Source organism: Artibeus jamaicensis, unplaced genomic scaffold, assembly GCF_021234435.1.
Source record: "Artibeus jamaicensis isolate MK-2021 breed Jamaican fruit bat unplaced genomic scaffold, CSHL_Jam_final contig_415, whole genome shotgun sequence".
Classification (NCBI taxonomy): domain Eukaryota; kingdom Metazoa; phylum Chordata; class Mammalia; order Chiroptera; family Phyllostomidae; genus Artibeus; species Artibeus jamaicensis.
This window is the reverse complement of record NW_026521823.1, coordinates 7,469,531-7,491,044: the sequence shown is the minus strand read 5'-3', so window position 1 is coordinate 7,491,044 and position 21,514 is coordinate 7,469,531. Positions and strand designations below refer to the sequence as shown.

Here is a 21,514-nt window from a genome sequence, read left to right as displayed (position 1 = left end):
AGAGCATTTGTAAGAAAAGTCAAAATGCAATTTTTAAGTGTTTTTTACAATATTTTACCAGAGGGAGTCAGCACAAATCATACTTTATTTCTTCACTCTTTAATATAATAACTTCCTATTTATTTACATTGATGGGTGTATGATAGAAGAATGCTCGCAGGTCTGCTTTTATTTCAAAGCCTAAAATGTTTTCTTTCAAAATTAGAGGCCAATTAATAGCGGAAGTGAGGGTTAAGTGAGAGGTAGAGTTAGCAAACACCTTTCTGCGGGAGATCTTTATGGAAGCTTAGAGTTGAAACTGAAGGCAGTAGGTGGAACTCACTGTTCAGGCTGCGTAAACTGGTAGCCTACCAGGCATTGGGTTTCACAGTGAGGTTCCTGCCTCACTAAAGCAGTATGGTGTTACATACCAATAGTCATCGTTTTCTTCTTGTGACTGGTTTTAGATTCATCGGTACATGCCCTTACCAACATACCTGCTGTTAACAGAGATGTCATGCTTCTACAGGGTGAACTGAGGTTTTTGTTGGATCTTGCTAGGTAACCTTTCTCCTACTTTATCTTACCCAATAGCTATAGCATGTGGATGTCTGTCCTTTGAGTGTGAGCCTAATTTTTGTGTCTCTCATTGGTCACTGTAGCCTTGAGGCATAATGTACATCCTGGTTGCCCCTTTCCCATTCGTATTCATTTTAGGGAATGTTGCTTAAACTGCTTTATACTCACATAGGCCTGAATTACATGGTTTCTTCTTTATATGTCATACTTCTTATTCCAATGATGCTTCCTTTTCCATCATTGAAAGTTCGTTTGCTATTCTCTAACCAGAATTATTAGCACAGTGCAGCAGCACTCTTAGTTCTTTAAGCTAATTTCATCTGACACCTTATTTATTTTGCTTAACGATCTTCTGAGAAATACTTCTGAGTGTTTTCCCCTCTTAGGACTCCTTTATTATTTGTCCCGTTTAGTTAACATGTTTGAAAATAAATTTCTCTGTCAAATTACACATATTAAGAATGTACCATTTTTCTGTTTTAATCAGAGGGCCTTCTGTGGAGACCCTCTGAGGTTACACTTGCATGGTTCCCAAGTAGAATTGATGTGATTCATGAGAGAGGTCAGAATTGTTGGTTCATGCGACTACTTTTCTGAGCGTATGAACCTTTTCTGTTTTAAAATACTAGAAAAAGATTAATTGGACATACTTATAGTTTCTAAGACCCTGCGTATCTGAATACCCCACTTTAGGATTAATCTTTCAAGGGCAACAGAACGAAATCCCTGTGCTAAAGGGATTACTGTTGTACACACAGAAGTGGGAGCCTTATGTGGTGTATATTTTTCCTTTTTGCCCCTAGGTTTAAATATATAAAAGTGCTAAACTTTGTACTTATTTTCTAACCCATGAAGTTCAGTCTGTTCCTCCCTAAACCTGCCCACATGCACACTCCCCATTTGAGTTACATGCAGTGACAAAGAGAAAGGGCTCTGATTTCTTCGAATCGTAAGTGATGTATGAATTCTGCCAGCAAGAAGCCTCATCCTCTTTGTTTGTTTGTAATAGTGATGTTTTGCCTCCACCTCATTATTGGAAACAGAATTGCCGAGGGTCCAGGCCCTGGCATCAGAACACTCTGGGCGATAGGAGGCGGGACAGGTCAGTTAACCTCACTGCCCCAGCTTCCTGTTAGTAACAATTTGTGTTTCTTAGGGATGTTACATTTTCAAGATCAAATGGCATAATGTACATATACCCTCAAAACAAGTTAGCTATCTACAAATAATAGAAGTGCAGTAATTTTTACCTTTCCCAGTTCATTATAACAAGGCAATATTTTAAGTATTTTATTTTTCATCAATATTTCTGTCTTTAGATTACTTCTTCAAATTTGTTAGTGTTATGTTTTATCCAGTTAAAGATTTGTCATTCATGCTGTTTGCAGACTTTAAGTTGATTTTGGGTTCATACAATTGAAAACATTGTGTAGTGAACAAATATAAAATCAATTACAATTCATTTAATCTTGCTGTTTCTGTTGATCAAATACAATTTATTCTTCTACTGAATAACCAGGCTAAAGTAGTGATTTGCCAAACAAATATGAATTCATCCAATGATGGTATTTTTAGTGTAAATTTTTTTAATAAATAGGACAGCCAGAACAAATCTCATTTTGACAGCTCATTTAAGTAGATAAATTTGATACTTGTAAACTCTAAATGTGATTTCTGAAGACTACTATATAAACCAACTAGGTAACTAACAGAAACTCCAAAGCACTAAACATTTTCGATGTATTCCTTAATTCTTGTAGATTGACTCATTATATGTCATGTTATCAGAGACAAGAAAATTATACAAAAGTCCTGTGGTTGGATGTTGAGTCAACTTATGCAATTATAATAGGACCAGGACGTATCTTCAATCCTTGCCTATCTTGGTGAGCTTAAAAGTTGAAATTTCTCTTCATTGTCACGATTGAGGTCATACTTAGAGGTATAAAGCTCTAAACCCAGAATAAAGTAAGTTTTTTAAATAAAGGATCTTATTTTCTTCTTATCCTTGGCGTCTCTTTATTTAAGGAATTAGATCAGTCCCAGGCGCTGAATATTTTGGATATGAAACCTAAAAATCAGTTGCTAGGTTCTTCTAATTTTTATCCTTTAGGCTTTTCACAATAAAAACACACTGAGACTAACTAGCTAACATTTTCCCTTTAGTGATAATATTTATTCTTAGTGGGATAATGCGTGCACTTGACTGATGGGTTCTGTACGACTAAATAACTAATAATTTGTATTTTCCTTTCCTATTTTAAGTATTTTGCTTATTCACTGAAATATTATGTTAAAAGGTAAAACTGGATTATTCTATACAATAATGAGGCCAATGATTGGTAAAAAGAAGTCAACTAAGTAACTAATATAAAATCATAAGTAGATTACTCCATGTAATTGAAAAAATAGCACTAAGCTAGTATGCAACCAACAAAAGTGAATGAAATGGCATATTCTTTGCATATCAGATATTCTGATCTTCCATACAGAGAGAGAGCGAGAGAGAGTGCGCTCGTGAGAACACTGAGAAGGCTCTTGGCTTAAGACTACATTTTATTATATCTTAAACATTACCAGGTTTGCATGGGATATTTTTGGGTTTTACTTGGATGTTCTCCTTGAAGAGGTGATTAGCAGTAGCCAAAAAAAAAATGCAGCCCTATCACCACGCCTACCTTAAAGCACTGTACTTCAGGGCTGCCATCTTATGCCTACCTGTACCTTTATTTAGCCCCACAATTGAAAGGTAAAGAGAATATTTTTATAGTGTATCACTTCAGAACACAAAGGAAGAGAACACATTTAATGGAAGAATCAAATTCTACTTTGGGAAAACCTTAATTGTAAACATTTCATGCTTTATTAAAGAAGTTATTGAATAGGTTGAAATATCTCATTTATTTGAGACGTTTACAGAGTGTTTGAAGGAATAGGAAACACACTGGTAGCACAGTGATGAAAGGTTGGTAATGGTAAGTCCCTGCTGGGCTAACAAGTAATTTGTTGTTTCATCTGAGACTGACTCTATAATAAAGAACAACTGTAAGCTGAAACAGTTTAATCATTAGCATCTGCACTTCCTTTGGGACATTCTCAAAGGATAATGTCCCATTCTCGTAAGTTTCACAGTTGTAAAGTGCTTAACTAATGACACCTTGTACTGAATGCTAAGATTATGAGTTGTTTGTGCCAGTGTAGCATGCTCTCCTGTTCTCAGTGATCACCGTTTTTATAGGAGTTGGTGATGCCAGAGACATTAATTTGGTAGTGTTTAGGTCATATGTATTTCTTTCTAAAGCCTCTACTTTTTAAAAGATTGTATTTATTCATCTTTAGAGGGGAAGGAAAGGAGAGAGGGAGAGAAATATCAATGTGTGGTTGCCTCTTGTGTGTCCCCTGCTGGGAACTGGCCTGCAACCCAGGCATGTGCTTTGACTGGGAATCGAACTGCAATACTCTGGTTCACAGGCCCACACTCAATTAAAGCCTCTATTTTGTAATTATTGCAAATAAGGGTTTCTAAGAATAAACTTCTTTTCCATAAAGATAGTTATAATCCTGTTTTTGAATATGGAGGGAAATTTTGTATTTATAGTAGTTACAAAAGAAAATATTTTTGATTGAAAACTGACAAGTACATCACATTTTTTCAATATTCTTAAAGATTTTTGTCACTGGCATTAGTTATTTAAAAATATTTTCTTTTATGTTCCAGTCTAGGACTATATATAAGAATACAGGCATACATTTTCAATGTTTATAGAAACTATTTTCCATTTCTTCCTGAAAATGTTAATAGAAATTTCTAGAAAAAAAGTCATTTAGTATGGTTGAGTGTTGTCTCTTTGCAAGATGAAGTAAACTCCTAACAAAGGATTAGTGGGAATGTGTTGAACTCTTACCTGGTTGTTTACTTTGAGAAAATTAGTCTGTGTTTTCATACTACCTTCACATCCATCCTTTGTAAAGCATGTGGATTTAAATTTGGTTTGTCTAATCTTATTTTAGGGACTTGAAGCAAAAATTGAATAGTAGGATGTGAAGAAAAGATTTTTGAGCGTAGTGAAAACTGTGCTGAGATTCGTGGCTTACATCGCTTAAATATCCATTAATGTTGAAAGAAATATATCTCTGAAAAAGAAGACATTTACTAGCTTTTCAATATTATTTTTCATATAATAAAATCTGCACTAGTTTTTTTAATTTACAAAACTATATAGGATATTATCATATGTTGAAAAGTGTTCAGTAGATACATAGGTCTGTTTAAATAGGCTAAGACTCATCAACAGAGATGAAGTACAGTCATACAGTCAGGATCTACGGAAGTCTACTTGTGTTTTATACTTTCATTCTTATATTTTACCACAATGTTGTAAAATAAAACTAATGTATTCTTCAAGTAGGCATATTTGGATACAGACTATTTCCTAAGTTTGATTTTTCATTTTTAGGAGCAGGTAATATGCACACTAAATTTTTATATTTTGAACTTCAGGGGGGAAATAAAACTACTATTAATTGTATCATTAGGCATTGTTTTAAGTTAATTTATCTAGAGTGCAGGCAAGACTTTGGAGGAAGAAAACATAGGAAACTAAAGTACTTCTCTTTTCTAAAGTAAAATTTCATAAAGCATATTAGATTTAGAAGTATCAAAAGCAATATTTCTATAGATACATGTATTTAAATCTTTAGAGGTAATCTAGACTCAAGGTCAAGTGTAGGTTTTGCCTTCCATATACCTCTCTACTTTCCCAGCCAATAATCCAGCTGCATTGAATGCATGCTTTGACGACAATACCTTCTATTAAATCAGTGTACAGTCACATCTGAACATCTTGGAATGGAAAGCATTCATACGCTCACAGGAGCTATGAAAATTGGCACGTCCCCAGTATAGTAGGTACACGTATGATTGATGGATGCTAGACAGTGGCTTGTACTCGATTTGTTGATGGATGAATAATTGTGTGTGGTATCATAGTAGTAATGAAAAATATATAGATTAGTAATATAGTAATTCAAATAATAATTGATAATATTTATATAGGGCTTACTATGTTGGCAGTTCTGTAAGTCACTTACATGTTTTAATTCATTTAATTCTTATCATATCTTCATAAAATGGGCAAAATCTTGGTACTATTTTGCCCATTTTACAGAAGAGGAAACTGAGACACAAGCCTCACAGCTATTAAGTGCCCGGTGAAGATTCAAATAAAGAATATATGACTTCAGCTTTCCTCCTTCTAACCATTATAGTACTTTCCATCTAATATGCAATGATAACATCATGTAAATTAAAAAAATATATCTGAAAGTAGTGAAATATCATACTATATTTTTTAAGATATTCTTGATTGTCAGGTAAATTATTCTGAGTGCTTGCCTTAGACTGATCTTATGTGTCTGTCCACTGTTAAATTGTTTTGGATCCTTTACTCCTTGAATCCTAAAACACACACATGTAAGATACCCAGAAAAACATATAGTGTATAAGATCTGACACATTATACAAAAGTGGGTAAAAATTAAAGATCTGCCCTGGCTGGTGTGGCTCAGTAGACTAAGCGCTGGCCTGTGAACCAAAGGGTCGCCAGTTTGATTTCCAGTCAGGGCACATTCTTTGGGTTGCCAGCCAGTTCCCCAGTAGGGGAGGTGCAGAGGCAACCACACACTGATGTTTCTCTCCCTCTCATTCTCCCTCCCTTCCCCTCTCTCTAAAATAAATGAATAAATAAATAAAATCTTAAAAAAATTCAAGATCTCTATGTTCAACTTTCTACAAGAACACACTGTTGAGGGCTATTATCATGTGTGGTAACAGAAACTCTTGACTATCCATCCCACCACAATACAGCAAACTCTGTTAATACATGAGTGTCCTGGGAGAAAGTTAGTGAAATTCCCGAGGGTAGTCAGATTAAAGAGAAAAAGAACAAAGCTAAAACTTGGATGTTGTGCATAGGTACAAAGGAGGAAGCCAGGTTTGCCGAGAGCAAGACCAGCACAAAATTATCCAGTACACTGAATAAGACAAATCTAGGACAAAAAGAAACTAAACTTAGTTTAGAAATAATCCCTGGTTATTTACAGAAGCAAATTCAAAGCTCTGTGCAGGAGGCAATTACAATTTATATCCTCAAGATACTCACAAATTAAGTTTAATCAAATAAGAGCTCTTAATCCCAATCAACAAACACACAGAGAAAACAAGGGGTTGTATGGTGAAGTGATCAGAACAAAGAACAAAACAGTAGATGTAAACCCCCAAGACTCCAGATGTGGAATTATATGCGGAGTGTTTAAGGAAGTCCAGATGTGATTAAAGAAACAAGAGACCACCAAAGATGGCCAGGCAGGTTTGTGAAAGAACCAAACAGAATGTAAGGAAATGAAAGCACAATGGTTGAAATTAAACGTTCAGTGATTATTCTCAGCCAAAGAAAGAAACAGTGAATTGAAAAATAGATCTAAAGAAATTGTCCAGAATGCAGTTCAGAGAGAGAACACGATTAGCGGGGTAAAAACTGGTGAAGAGGCAGGGCGGGCAGCACGGGGAGGACTACACTTTGCACAATGGAAGTCTCGGAGGAAAAAACTCAAAAGAATGAAGGAGAGATATTATTAAAACTAATGGTTATATATTTTCCACATCAAGAATCTGGAAGTGCAACCTATACCAAGAGAGATAAATAAAATAAAATTCACATGAGAAACTATTGTCGTGAAGCTTTAGAACACAACACCAAAGACAAACATCTTAAAAGCAGCCTAAGGGGAAGGATAGGACCCCAATGCAAGTGATTTCTCATCAGCAAAAATGGAAACCAAGAGATATCTTCAAGTGTTGAGAAGAAAACTGTTCTTCCCTTTTGGGGTACTTAGCAAAAGCACTTTATGCAGCAAGTGCAAAATTAAACTATTTGCAAATAAACAGATGAGGGCGTTTTCCACAAATACCCTTCTGTTAAAGATCTTCTAAAGGAGGGGTTGGCAAACTCCTTAATGGGCCAGCTAGCAAAAGTTTCATCTTTGCAGACCGTACAGTCTCTGTTGCAAGTACTCAGCTGTGCTGGAGCAGGGCAAAAGCAGCCACAGGCACTGCGCAGTGTGCAAATGAGTGGGTGTGGCCACCTTCCCATAATCCTCTATTTACCATAACAGGTTGACCCCCTGAGTAGTGTAGTTTGCTTACTCTTGTTCTGAAGGATGTATTAAAGACCAAGCAATTTATTTTTCCAAAAAGAAACTTTTTGGAGACAAGAAAACGTACCTACCATGAAACTAAATGTAAAGAGTAAAGTATAAAATAAAACAATGTGTAGCTTGTTTCGTAGAAAGGGGAGACAGAGCTTAGCTATTGGATGACTTTGTTAAATAATTGAAAGAGATGTTTGGAGTTCAGGTGTTTTATGTTCTATGTATTATCCAAAGAAGAGGTAGAGAAGTAAGGATATATGAACTTCAGACCTTATTAGGTTGTTAATTTATGTGATAAAATTACAAGGATGTAAGAGGATAGATATATCCAGTAAAAATTCTGGACTTTAGGGGAAGAAATGGAATAAGAAAGATATGTAACTTAATAAAAATAGGAAACAATAAAAGGAGCATAGATAAAGCTGGACAAATAGAAGGAATAATGTAAGGTGGTAGAAACATATTTTATAAATCACACCAAAATTTTTCAAAGGCCACAACATTAGATAAAAAATAAAATCTAGCTTTATGCTGGTTCCAGTCTACCTAAAATTCAGGGATGTGGAAAAGTTTCAAGTAATAGAACTGTTAAAAACATTAATCAAAGAAAAAGGGAAACTATGTTAAAAACAAAGCAAATAGACGAGGGAATATTACTTCAAGATTATAAAAAGTGTAGTTCAGCAGAAAGACATAATTCTAAACTTTACAAGTACATAATAACATAGCACCAAAATTAACATGTAAAAATTAATAAGCTCTAGATATAAATTGATAGTCAACATTATATTGGGAAACTTCTACAAAGTTCTCTAACTTATTGGTAACTCAATCAGAAAAATATTAAGACATGGGAGCTATAAACAATCCAATTACAGTCTTCATTTGATTAAACTATAAAACCCAACTTTACAGTTAAAGAACACGTTCTTCTCAATCACAAGTGGAATTTTTGTCAGATTAATCATGTACTAGAGATCATGAAAGAAATCTTTACAAATTTCCAAGTGTCAGCTTTATTTATTGACCACAATAATGATGTTAGAAATAAAGTTTAAAAGAGGATGAAATTCAAATCTCTAATTTGAAAATTTTTTAAATACATTAAGTAACTTAGGTATCAAGAAAAAAATCATAGAAAAAATTTAGACCTGAATAATACTGAAAATACCCCACATCAGAATTTGTGGAATATAGTAATAGTGTTATAAAGAAATTTATACCCTAAGTGCTTATATTGAAAATTCATAAAGACTGAAAATTAACAAGGTAAGCATCATACTACAAAAATTGAAAAGGAAATACATAATCCTAGAGAATATAAAAGGAGGGAAGTGAGGGAAAAACTGGTTTAAGAGAGAATTTTTTAAAGTCCAGTTGTGGTTATTTTGAAAAGACAAGTTAATTGGATAAACTTCTGAAGGGATTAATCAAGACAAAGAATATTGAGAATGTAACAAGGAATATGAGGACAGATACAGTGATAGTAAAAACAGAAGAGTATACAATAAAAATTTGTAAGCCAGAATTGAGAGGTTGATGAAATAGTTAAGTTCCTATGGGGAAAAATTACATCTTGAAATTGACTTTAAAAGAATTGGAAAGCTTGAATAAGCTTATGACTAATTTTTAATTTAATGACTTGTTTCAAATCTTCCAGGAAACTAAATATTTGGCCCAGAATGTTTTGCAGATACTCTACCATATTTTAATGAAATGGTTATTACACACTAGAGTGTGAAAAAATATATTATGACCAAATGTTCAAAAGATAAATTTTTCAGGTCCTGGTTAAGCGTATCCCGGAAATGAAAGTGTGTTTTTATAAAAGAATATTTAGTAATAAAACATCAAATTATGAGTTACAGTAGATTGAGAAAAACATTGATAAAATTCAATCCTTGTTCAGGTTTTAAAACAAGACAACAGACTCTCTGAACAAACTAGTTGAACGTTGTACCTCAAAGTAGGAAACTAGGACAAAGGGGAAACTCCCAACCTAAAAATGGGAATTTAACTCCTAGCCGAATGGTACAATATGAAAGAAATAAATGGCATAAAAATAGAATATGAAGAGATTAATTGTCATCATGGTTATCTATAAACAATACAGAAGAATCTATAGGAAAATTTTTAGAAATTAGGAATTTTATCAATGGAATATTTAAATGTATATTATTTAGAAAATATTAAAAATCACATTTTTAAAAAGTCACCATTAACAAGAATAATTGAGAAGACACAGAGAATAAATCTAACACAAAATATCTAAAACTTGAATGGGAAAAAAATTAAGCATTTTTGTCCAATGACTTAAAAAGACCCAAGTTAATGGAGAGCCACATGACATTCATTATACAGAGAGTCAATACTGTAAAGACTCAATTTCAATTCTCTGTAAAGTAATCTACAGAATCAGAGGAATTCTGGTCAAAATCTTAATAGGCCTTTCAAAAACCTTTGTAAGTACATTTTGAAATATAGATGACAGAGCAAAGTCCCAAGAACAATGAAGATTTCTAAAGTAAGATAAGATAGAAGCTGTGATAATTAAGATAGTGTGTTAGTGGTGCAAACATGGAAATCTTGACCTAAAAGACTAAAACATCAACACTTCATGACTGTGTGAAATTTAGACGAGGTGGCTTTGCAGATCCATGGAGCAAGGGTAGGCCAGTAGTGAAATGGTTATGTGTCAGCTGGTCTCCCACATGAAAAAAGTGAATTATATCTCCACTTCATTACCATTCAAAAACACTGATTTCAGATAAAGTATATACTGAAATGTGAACAGAACAGCATCATTAAAACTAAGAAGGAAATGCAGGAAAATAGCTTTTCTGTGAATTGGGGAAGGAATTCTTAAATAAGATATAAAAGGTACCCGCAACATGAAAAATATTTGTGACTGTGTAAATTTAAAAGCGTCTGTTTACTGAAAGAACCTAAATAATGTACAGTGACAGTTACAATTCAGGGTATACTGATAAAACTTAAGGCTAACAAAAGATTAGTATCTGGAACATTTAAAGAACTACAAATCACTAAGGAAACAATGAACAATGTAATGGAAAAGTGAGTAAAAGATATGAATGGCATTTCATGGAGGAGGAAATGGAAGTTAAAAGCACGATGGGACACCACTACAGCCCTGCCAGTGAATGGAAGACTGGTGGGGACAGTTTGATGGTATGTGTGCTGCCATCCCGCACTGGTGGTAAGGGGTATTCATTCATTGGACAACCACTTTGAAGATACATTGACGTCATCGAGTAAGATTACAGATGGACTTCTCCTTTTATGTATTCATTAGCTTCACTCATACTCTAGAGAGCAGTGGTTTTCAAACTTTCCACTATAACCCACATTGTAAAATTTTACAGTGAGACTCAGCACTTTTATGCATGTGTATTTTTTAGAACGGAAAATCATCAGCAAACATTTCTTCTCCTACTTGTGTCACATTCTAAAGTGTTCTGTTTTCTTTCCCTTCAACCAAGGGCGTCAAGTCACTGGGGACCACATCAGCCTCATGGCTGCCTTTGAAGGGCCGAATGTAATTTCAACTCCTTAGCAGTTAAGGAGCACTTACATCTATACAGTCCTAAAATTATTTTGGCCCTTTGAAGGCAACCGCAAGGCTCATGTGGTCCCTGGTGAAAATGACTCTGACACCCATGACTTTACACAGTGTCTATCACCAGTTTCTAAACAGATTTAAGAACCAACTGATAGGACGTGCCATTAAAGAAATTTTACACATGTACACAGGAAGATGTATACAGAAGTGTTTGTATTTATATTGTTTATTATAGCCCCAACTGGAAACAACCCAAATCCCCCTGGTAAGAGAGTACATTATAAAACAATTTAATATTATAAGCATTGAAAATGAGGTGTAGTTTATACATAAAAATTGGATGAATCTTAGAAAAGAAGTTTTACTCAACATCATTTTGAACATAAGTTCAAAGTAAGGATGAAGCAGTTTTCAAAAAACTCAGCAGTAATGTTTATGATAACCATGATTTATGGAGGATTACACACTCCTAAACTTTAAAATTTTAAACCCATGCACACGCACACATAGACACATATTTAAATTTACTGACTTTGGATTATTTTGGTTTCTGAGAGAAAATATGTTATATAATGCTATAATATATATTTAACTAGATGTAGCAAATTCTTGTTACATTAATTACATAGAAAACAAATTATAGATGGAAAATAACTTTGAGCCCACATTTATTTCTTTCCAGAATAAACACACACTCACATTTGTTAACATCTCTATATATGTTTGTATAAATATATTATTAACATACTTATGTATTTTTAATATAGATATGCTAGAATCTACTATCACCATCAAAAACATGTGAGCCTTAAGAACTCAGATAAATTATTGATTATGCCTTTGAAACGAATAGTCAAAACTGACTGAAGTTTTAAAACCTTCTGTAGTCATTGCTGTAGTCAATAATTTTAAACCTTTTTCATCTCATGGCACACATTAACTAATCACTAAAAATTCTGCAGCACACCAACAAATATGTTTTTGCCAATCTGACAGAAAAAAAGGTATAGTTTTGATTCTTTCACACCAGATGGCTATTGTTTTGTTGGTTGTTGTTAGTTTTTATTTGGCAGTCTAAGGGAAAAGAGGTCAGTGCTCCCAACTAAATAGGTGTTGGGTGTTTGAAAAATTCTTGGGGCGCACCAGCTGGCCGTAGCTGCTCCACACTAGGAAGCCCTCAGCCCTTTCGGACAGGAGTGTGTGGCAGGCTGCATCCAGGAGGCCAGTGAGTGCTCAGAGAATTCCTTCTGGCGTTGCATGGCTGGGAGGAGGCGGTGGCGGTGCGATTTATTTGCCAATTGAATAAATAGAAAACCAGATCAAGAGGCAGATAATTTAAAAAATCAGTGTCTTATACCTAATTATCTTTATGTATGGCTCGCCCTTAACTTTGTTTTCTGGCTTTGAATTTACAATTAAAGTAACCAAAAGGCAATTGTTTTTAAAATAATGTGGTTTCCTAACTATTCAGCCTTTCTATTTTACGCTACTTTTACTTCTCAACATTTAGAATTTAAAAAATATCCCAAATTACTGTTTGAACTGGAATATCAGTTTTAGACTAAATACCTATTTCTATGCTGTCTATTGGTATTTTCCCAGCTAAACTTTCCTAATAGTTATAATGTCAGAATAAGGTATGTTTTAAATGAGGTAGGTTTTTTAATGAAAATCAATAGTGCATTTTCTATAAAACAGAATAGCTTTAAGAACTACTTCAGATCTTATTTCTAAATATAAACATTATTTTTATAGGTCCTAGGAAGTAATTTTGACCTTTTTTGCCCCTCAAAATACTAAAAAGGTGTGGCAATTATATGTGGTAACAGGTAGTCTATTAAATGTCCTCATTGAAATGCATCCACTCATTAAAGTGGAAAATTCACCTCAGAAAATTTTGTACTTTAATGTTTCATAAATAAGCTACATGATATATATTTGTATGTTTCTCCATTTCCTTGTATTCGTTTTTTCAAGCAAGAATAAAGTTTTGATTTCTGAATATTTATCTTACTCTCCACCACAGTCCACTCTTCCTATACCCTCTTTCTCACACGTACATATGCTGGTTGCACATGCACACACACAGATATACACACTCACCTTTGAAACTGGGCTTATTTTTTTTATGTTGCCTTCTCCTATCTCCCAATCTTATGTTGATTTTTATCACAGCTTTTGTCTTATAGCTGGCACTTACCATATGCTACCATAATATGAAGCAACGTGGTGGACAAAACAGATTATAGCTACTTTCAAATCTTACCTCTGCCTCTGACTAGTCTCATTATAGTGAACAAATACTTAACCATTCTGTGCCAGAATGGAGAATATAGAATCCATTTTGCAGATTGGAGGGACTGCACATTGAAGCGTTTGCCATTGCAGCTGGTCTTTCATAGCTTAGCTATAGTGATGTGTTAATATGTCATGCACTGCGAAGAGTAGGAGAATTTACCTTGTTAGCCTGCCAGCAATTCCATGGATGTTGGCGGAAGACACAAGACTGTGGGGTCAGAGACAAAACACAGTTCATTACAGCAATAGCAGTAGCCAGAGTAAACAATTTTGTCAATTCCTGAGCCCAAATTCCCACAGGGCAATGTTAAGAGGGCCAGGTATAATACCTACATGCTTAGGAGTTTGTGTTACAAGATAAAATCCTCAACTTAGGGAACTCAGTCTTCTCTAAGAGCTAATACAACTGCCCAGACTTCTCCCCAGTTTACCGCACTGGACAGCAAACAAATCCGTTTGCTTAAGAGGGAGACACTACCTCCACTTTCCAACACTCTTCATTATGCACATATCTTTGAAAAGGGAGTTGGAAACAAATGTGCTCAATTAGTACTTATATCTCAGAGTGCTTGGTCTTAGACTTTCTTGCTGGAAAATCTCCAGTTTTCCCATTTCCTTAGAAGAAAATCCAGCTGTCCTAGAAGACCAAAAGTACCAAATGATCAGGCCTGAGCGGATCTCCTGACCTCACCTTACACCACTGCACTGGCTGCCTGCCTCCCATACCTTCCAGCAGCCTTTGCATTCGTTCTTCTCCCAAATGATCACCGAGCTGGCTCTTCGCCATTCACAGTCCAGCTTGTGTCAAGCCAGTGAGCGAGGCCTTACTGACAACCCAGTGTAAAGTAGCTCCCAGGTCTTCTCTCCCATCACTCCTTTTTTGTAGTGCTGCATTCGTCAAATATTTTATCATTTGTTGTCTGTACTGGCCTGCCCCACCCTATCACAGAAAATGTAAGCCTGTTTTAGAGCTATATATCTCTCGTCTTTAAATAGTGCTGTTTGCTACTTGGCCTCTCAGTAAGAATTTATTGAGTGGATGGATGGATGAATTAGTATTGTCTGGGGGTTTTCCCTTTTTCTCCCTTGTGCTTTTCTTTTCATTGTTTTGGTTAATAATATTAAATTATATTATCTGATTTCTAATGAAAAACTTGCACTATTTCTAGGGTTAAAAAATATTACAGTAAAGGAGGAATTAACACCTCCCCAAAAATAAGATAAGCTACCTCCTTGCTAAAGTTTAATTATTCACTTTCCTATTTGATACTATTAGTGATAAACTAGTAATTAGATAACCTCTTTGGTTTCATTGGTACTGAGAAATACGGTCTCCACATGAGATTGGAATATGATACCATACTGGTTTTGGCACCTAGAAAAATCCATGTTTTGCTAATTCCCACTAATGCCACATGAGAGGTGTTTCTTGATACGTATAAAACTTAGAAAATAAGAAATTAACTGATCACATATCTATTGAGATCTTATATTTTACAGGTTGTTACTCATTTTGATGAATAATCAGAGGATCTGTGTTTGAAATGCCAAGTATTTCTCTAGTCATGCTTATAACACTTCTATGTGAGAAAAATTTTTAAATGATTATAGTATAAAAGAGCCATTTCAAAATTTCCACTCCCTTTTACTATTTGTTCAACTATTTTACTTGTACTTAATAGTTTACTTAGCAGAGAAAGTATGGGAGACTCTTAATACAAATGTATTCTTTTGGAAATATGTAGAGAAACAGTTTTGACTTGTAAATTAAATAGTTTTTATTTTTAGTTTCTGTCTCCCTTCTCTTAGTTGATTACATTAAGATACAGATGCTTTAAACCTAACAGCTGTATTTGTAGATATTACATGACATATTTAACAAGGGTTTGTGTGCTAGTCTTTTAAAAGCTTGTGTTACTAATATAATAAGTAACCATTATTTAAAAGATATTCACTGTTTTACAGATGAATAATTTCCCATTTTATTTGTGGAATCATTGTGGTTAAAATTGACCACTTTTCAAAATTAATTTTCTATAGCAAGCAATAAAGGAAAATGTCAAAAAACGGGAAGCAGAGGAAAAACAAAAACGTGCCAGAATAGCCCAAGAATTGGCAGAGAAAGAAAGACTTGAACGCCAACAGAAGAAAAAGCGCTTATTAGAAATGAAGACTGGTAAGTACCATCAAATTTGCTATTTATACTATGTATAGTTAAGATTTATACTGGTTATTTTATTAGCAGTGTAATACTTCAGTGAAGAAGGAAGGGAGATATGGTTACTTATTTCTGTTATGAAATTGTATAGCACTTCATTTTTTATGGGCTTCCCCCGCTTTAGTTTACTAACAGTGTTTTCATTCTAACTGGGCTTGTGGGTGATTTTGGTTCTCTGGTATATTATGGTTCTAGTATATTTCTTTGGCTACTCTTTCAACAACCAATCTGCAATAATTTATGTCAGTTAGTAAATCAACAACTATTGGAAACCTTGGGGAACTCTATACACCAAGTAATCCTGTGTCTTCAACAACATATGAGTACACTAAGGAAGAAAAAAGTGATTAAGAGACTCAGACATATCAACCAATTGCAATAAATGGAACTTAAATATAGAAGTAGGTTTACAGTTGTTCATATGGCACATAATAAGAAAACTCGTAATTAATACTACAAGAATAAACTGTGTTTTGCTTACAACTGTAAACCTACATTTTCCTTCACCCTTTATATTCCAATCCAAATCTAGGAAAAATCAATTTGAAAAATGTAAGTGCTTTTTTGTTGTTGTTACAGATATGATAGAGTTGCTGTGAATGTTTCCAAGTATCTTTTAGAAATTCACTGAAATTTTATAGACAAAAAGACACAATGTCTGGGATTTCAGTCAAAATGGTCCAGTGCAGCTGGGAGGCCAGTGGGAGTGCAGGTGAAACATGACTGCCTGTCAGTAAGGACTGCTGAAGTTCGCTGATGGGTGCTTGAAGGCAAGGGTGTATTTACTACACTGTTTTCTTTACTTTGGTGTGTTTTGATATTTTCTTTAATAAAAAGCTCCTCGAAGAAATTAAAAAGAAAAAATAGCAAAATTACAGCTTGACAGAGTTAGAGATAGAGATATGTTTTTCCCCCCAAAGCTAAAAGATACCACAAACTTAGAAGCAAAAGAATTAAGTAAATTGTGGTTATATTTCACCCCTGAAAATTTTGGCTTTTCTACCTCTAAGTCACCAAGGGTGCAGAAGCCTTTAATTAAAATCCATCAACTTCACTTCCACATTACTGTAGCTTCCAATCAGGACAGCTGCAAATTTACCCAAGGTTCCCCTGGGGGTACACAGAGATGCCTTCTTGCCTTCTCTCCTTTCATTTTTACAGACATATTTTATCTTTAATAAAGCAAACCAAGTACTTTAGTGTATCACACATGTTACTACAAGGGAAAAAAATCATCTAAGCACAATTTCCTTTAAGAGTACACTTGAAATTCAGGAAGTATCCTGAGAAATATCTTAAAATATAAACAAAAATGGAGATTAGAAAGGTTTATCATTGATTTTTTAAAAATATGCTTCTGAAAAACATTCTGACTTAATCTAGTATTGCCTGGTTTACCAAACCTTCTGGTTATTTGAACATTCACTCATTTGGTGTTGGTTAAAGAGTTGCTTCTTGCAGGCAGATTGGCTGTGCTGTTTGCTGTGAGTTCTGCCTGACCCTCTATCACACAGCCTCTCCCAGGTCTCGGTTCAGTCAGTCCAGAGAGTTGAAACCTCCCATGAACATCTAAGCGAAACTTTAAATTCAGTGTTATCTTAGTAATAATTTTATTTAAATTTGTATTTCTCCTGATGGAAAGTTCCAATTTCTGGAACAACTAAGTTTTGTTTTTGCAATTTAATATAATACTTTTTAAAAAATATGTTTTATTGATTATGCCATTACAGTTGTCCCATTTCCCCCCTTCATTCCCCTTCACCCTGCACACCCCTCCCCTCACATTTCCCCCCTTTAGTTTATGACCATGTGTCTCAAGTTCTTTAGCTTCTATATTTCCCATACTATTCTTGCCCTCTGCCCTATTTTCTACCTACCATCTATGCTACTTATTCTCTGTACCTTCTCCCCCCTTCTCCTCCTCCCACTCCCCTGTTGCTAACCATCCATGTGATCTTCATTTCTATGGTTCTGCTTCTGATCTAGTTGTCCACTTAGTTTGCTTTTGTTTTAGGTGTGGTTGTCAATAACTGTGAGTTTACTGTCCTTTCACTGTTCATCTTTTTTATCTTCTTTTTCTTAGGTAAGTCCCTTTAACATTTCATATAATAAGGGCTTGGTGATGATGAACTCCTGGAATTTGACCTTATCTGAGAAGTGCTTTATCTGCCCTTCCATTCTAAATGAAAGCTTTGCTGGATAGATCAATCTTGGTTGTAGGTCTTTGGATTTCATAATTTGGAATACTTCTTTCCAGCCCCTTCTTGCCTGTAAGGTCTCTTTTGAGAAATCCACTGACAGTCTGATGGGAACTCCTTTGTAGGCGACTGTCCCCTTATCTCTTGCTGCTTCTAGAATTCTCTCCTTCATTTTAATCTTGGCTAATGTAATGATGATGTGCCTTGGTGTGTTCCTTCTTGGGTCCAACTTCTTTGGGACTCTGAGCTTCCTGGAAGTCTATTTCCTTTGCCAGACTGGGGAAGTTCTCCTTTATTATTTGTTCAAATTTGTCCACTCGTTGCTGTTCCTCTTCCCTTTCTGGTACCCCTATAATTCGGATGTTGGAATGTTTAAAGATGTCTTGGAGGTTCCTAAGCTTCTCCTCATTTTTGGAATTATTGTTTCTTTATTCTTTTCTGTTTGTTTGTTTGTTTGTTTGTTTGTTTGTTTTTCTTCCTTCTGGTCCACTGCATTGATTTGAGTCCCAGTTTTCTTTTCATCATATTGGTTCCCTGTGCATTTTTCTTCATTTCACTTAGTGTAGCCTTCATTTTTTCATTTCATTTGTGACTAAAATCAACCAATTCTGTGAGGAACCTGATCACCAGTGTTTTGAACAGTGCAATCCGATAGGTTGGCTATCTCTTTGTTGCTTAGAAGTATTGGCTCTGGGGCTTTGAGCTGTTCTTCTTGAGCCATAATGTTTTGGTCTGTTCGTGCCTGTTATGTATGAGGGATGGAGCCTTAGTGTTCACCAGGGCGGGGTGACCCAGTCTCAGGGTTGTGACTGGGGGCAGGGTCAGAGAGGGAGCGATGGCGTTTGCTTCATTCTCTTATCAGATTTTGGTCCCCTCTCCTGCTTCCCACAAGCAAATTGGGCCCTTCTGGTGCTGGTTCCCAGGTGGGTGGGTTTGTGTATATTCTAGGACCCTGTGGGTCTCCCCAGCGAACTCTCCTGTGAGGCTGGGAGCCACTCCCGGCACCTCAACCCTTGCAAGTTTTTCCAATCGGTGCTTTTAGGCTTTATTTCCTGTCGCTGGGGCCCTCAGTTGCATGGTCTGTCTCACTGTTCATTTTTTGACTGGTTTATCTGCTTGTGAATGTGTGTCCACAGTCAGCCAGCCTCCTTGCAAGCTTTACTGGGTTTTCGCCCCATGCCCACCCGGTCCACCAAGCACCACTTTTTCCTGCAGCGACCCCTCTCTACCAGCCACTGATTCTGCCCCTCTTACCGGTCTGGATGAACGGTTCATTGTTGTTAGACTTCTGTACAGTTCAATTTTCTGTCTGTTCTGGTTGTGGTTTTGTTTCTAAACTTTCGTTGTCCTTAAATTTGGTTGTGCGAGGAGGTACAGTATTTCTACCTATACCTGAATCTTGGCCAGAAGTCCTACCTTTTCCGTATTAAGTATAGAATATGCTTTATGTGAAATCATGATTTTATAACATTTGGAGGCTTTATAAAGTAGAATTTACAAAGAAGTATGTCTAATCAGTACTCATTACTGAAAGTATTCTTAGGCAAAATGTCAGTTTTGACACTGAATTTAATGCATATCTGATATTTGACAAATACTGTCTTCAATAAAGGCATTGTGTTTTTATGAAAAATACAAGGGCTATGGTCTTATTCACACAGCATTATTTTATTAATGCTTGTCAGTATTTTATTGGCACAGAAAAGAAATTTAATAGCTTGGCCACTTTTGTTTCTTTTAGTCATCAACAAATAATTTTTATTTTTCTGTATGCTGAGATTATAGTGATAAAGACAAAAATGTACTTGCTGCAATGATGTTTAAAATTTTAATGAATGAATCAGACAAACCATATAGATAAGATATGGTAGTCACAGATCACAAACAGTCCCAGGTAGTAAAATAAGACATCTCATCTCCATGAGATGGAGATGGGGCATGCCAGGGTGGCAAGTGGGGCCACAGGATTTGGTGTTACAGACTAAGGAGAATGTTACTTATACCAAACATATTAATGTAAAATATGAATTATATAAAACTCCTTAGACATTGATAGGAAAACTAGTTTCACATTTATCTGCTATACTATTTGTGTTAATACAGTGTACTTCTTTTAATGTCTAATAGTGAGGATCAGCTGAAACTTTATATGATTTTCCTTTGCAGCTATGATGTTTTAGTACAGAACATAGTACATTTGACTCTTGAATAGCATCGGGTTTACGGCCCTGATCCCTCGCATACAGTCGAAAACCCATGTATAATTTTTGACTCCCCCAAAACTTAGTTGTCTCTCCGTCTCTGGAGAGCATGTGTTCCAGGACCTGTGCAGATACCAGTGTCCACGGGGGCTCAAGTTCCCTGTGTAAAATGACTGATGCGTACAGCGGGCCCTCTGCCTCTGTGCACTCCCAACCACTGGCCAGAAACAGAACAGGTGTTTATTGGAAAAATTTAAAAATCCATGTATAACTGGATCCACACAGTTCAAACCTGTGTTCGAGGACAACTGTATCACTCTCATCTTTGTAGATATTGTCAGCTTAGCTCTCCTATTCTTAAAAAAAAAAAAAAGTCGAAGGTGAATTGTTGAATTTACATCACTGATTCAGGGACTTTTTGTTTCATCTTATTTTTGTCTGTAGGATATGCATCCCTAAATGATAGAGGAAGAGAGACATCTTCAAATAATCCTGTCGTAACCTCACATGGAGCTTCCTGGTTTTTTTTTTTTTGCCCCTAGGGAGCTTCCTTCTAAATACTTTCACGACTTTAGTATTTTTACCTTGCGAATAAGAACTGTGTTCCTCCCGATATTCAAAGTATTCCATCACCACCTGTGGTGGTGAACTGAAGTCCTGCTCTGGCTTATCCAGCATCAGTCATCACTTGCCTTTGGCAAAAATGCAGGCAGCTGTTTTCAAATCTACTATTTATTATCACTGTTATTTCAGAATGTGAGTTTTGTTAACAGAGTGAAAATAAAAGGTAGACTAGTGGACTACATTTCCCTAAGAAGAAGAATAAAGCATTAAAAATCCTTTTGCACAACAAAACTAAGAAAGTACAGCATCACATATTTTCATATTATAGCATTAAAAGGGCATTTTTCTCATTTTTGTTTTCTCTAAAAAAAGATGAGCCTGGAGGTCTCTTAAATATTCACATGTATAGCTTCGGTTATTTACGGTTATTTATGTTGAATGATTTGATATTACATTAAACAAACAAGCAAATTAACTGTATTTTCACGGGGTCTTTGTTTAATCAGTATGTGAATTTTGAATACATTTTCTGAGGTTGATGTTTAAATTTGAATTATTTTAATTTAGAAGATGCCCAAGTATTACATGTCTGATGTAGAAACTACTAAGTGTAGATACTAGTATTTATTTATTTAAAGTGCACAGCTATCCTTCTGTGTAATCATTTCTAGCAAGACAAATAGTAATA

The 21,514-nt window shown here is 35.2% G+C and overlaps 1 protein-coding gene across 2 annotated transcripts in view; it reads left to right on the top strand.

Annotated features, from left to right (window-relative positions):
* DIAPH3 (diaphanous related formin 3) overlaps positions 1-21,514 on the top strand; it is a 470,657-nt gene that overhangs the window by 311,813 nt on the left and 137,330 nt on the right. For both annotated transcript variants that reach the window (XM_053665456.1, XM_053665455.1), the window contains one exon: positions 15,686-15,821. In XM_053665456.1, the coding sequence (XP_053521431.1) occupies positions 15,686-15,821 (136 nt within the window). The remainder of the gene's footprint in view (positions 1-15,685; positions 15,822-21,514) is intronic.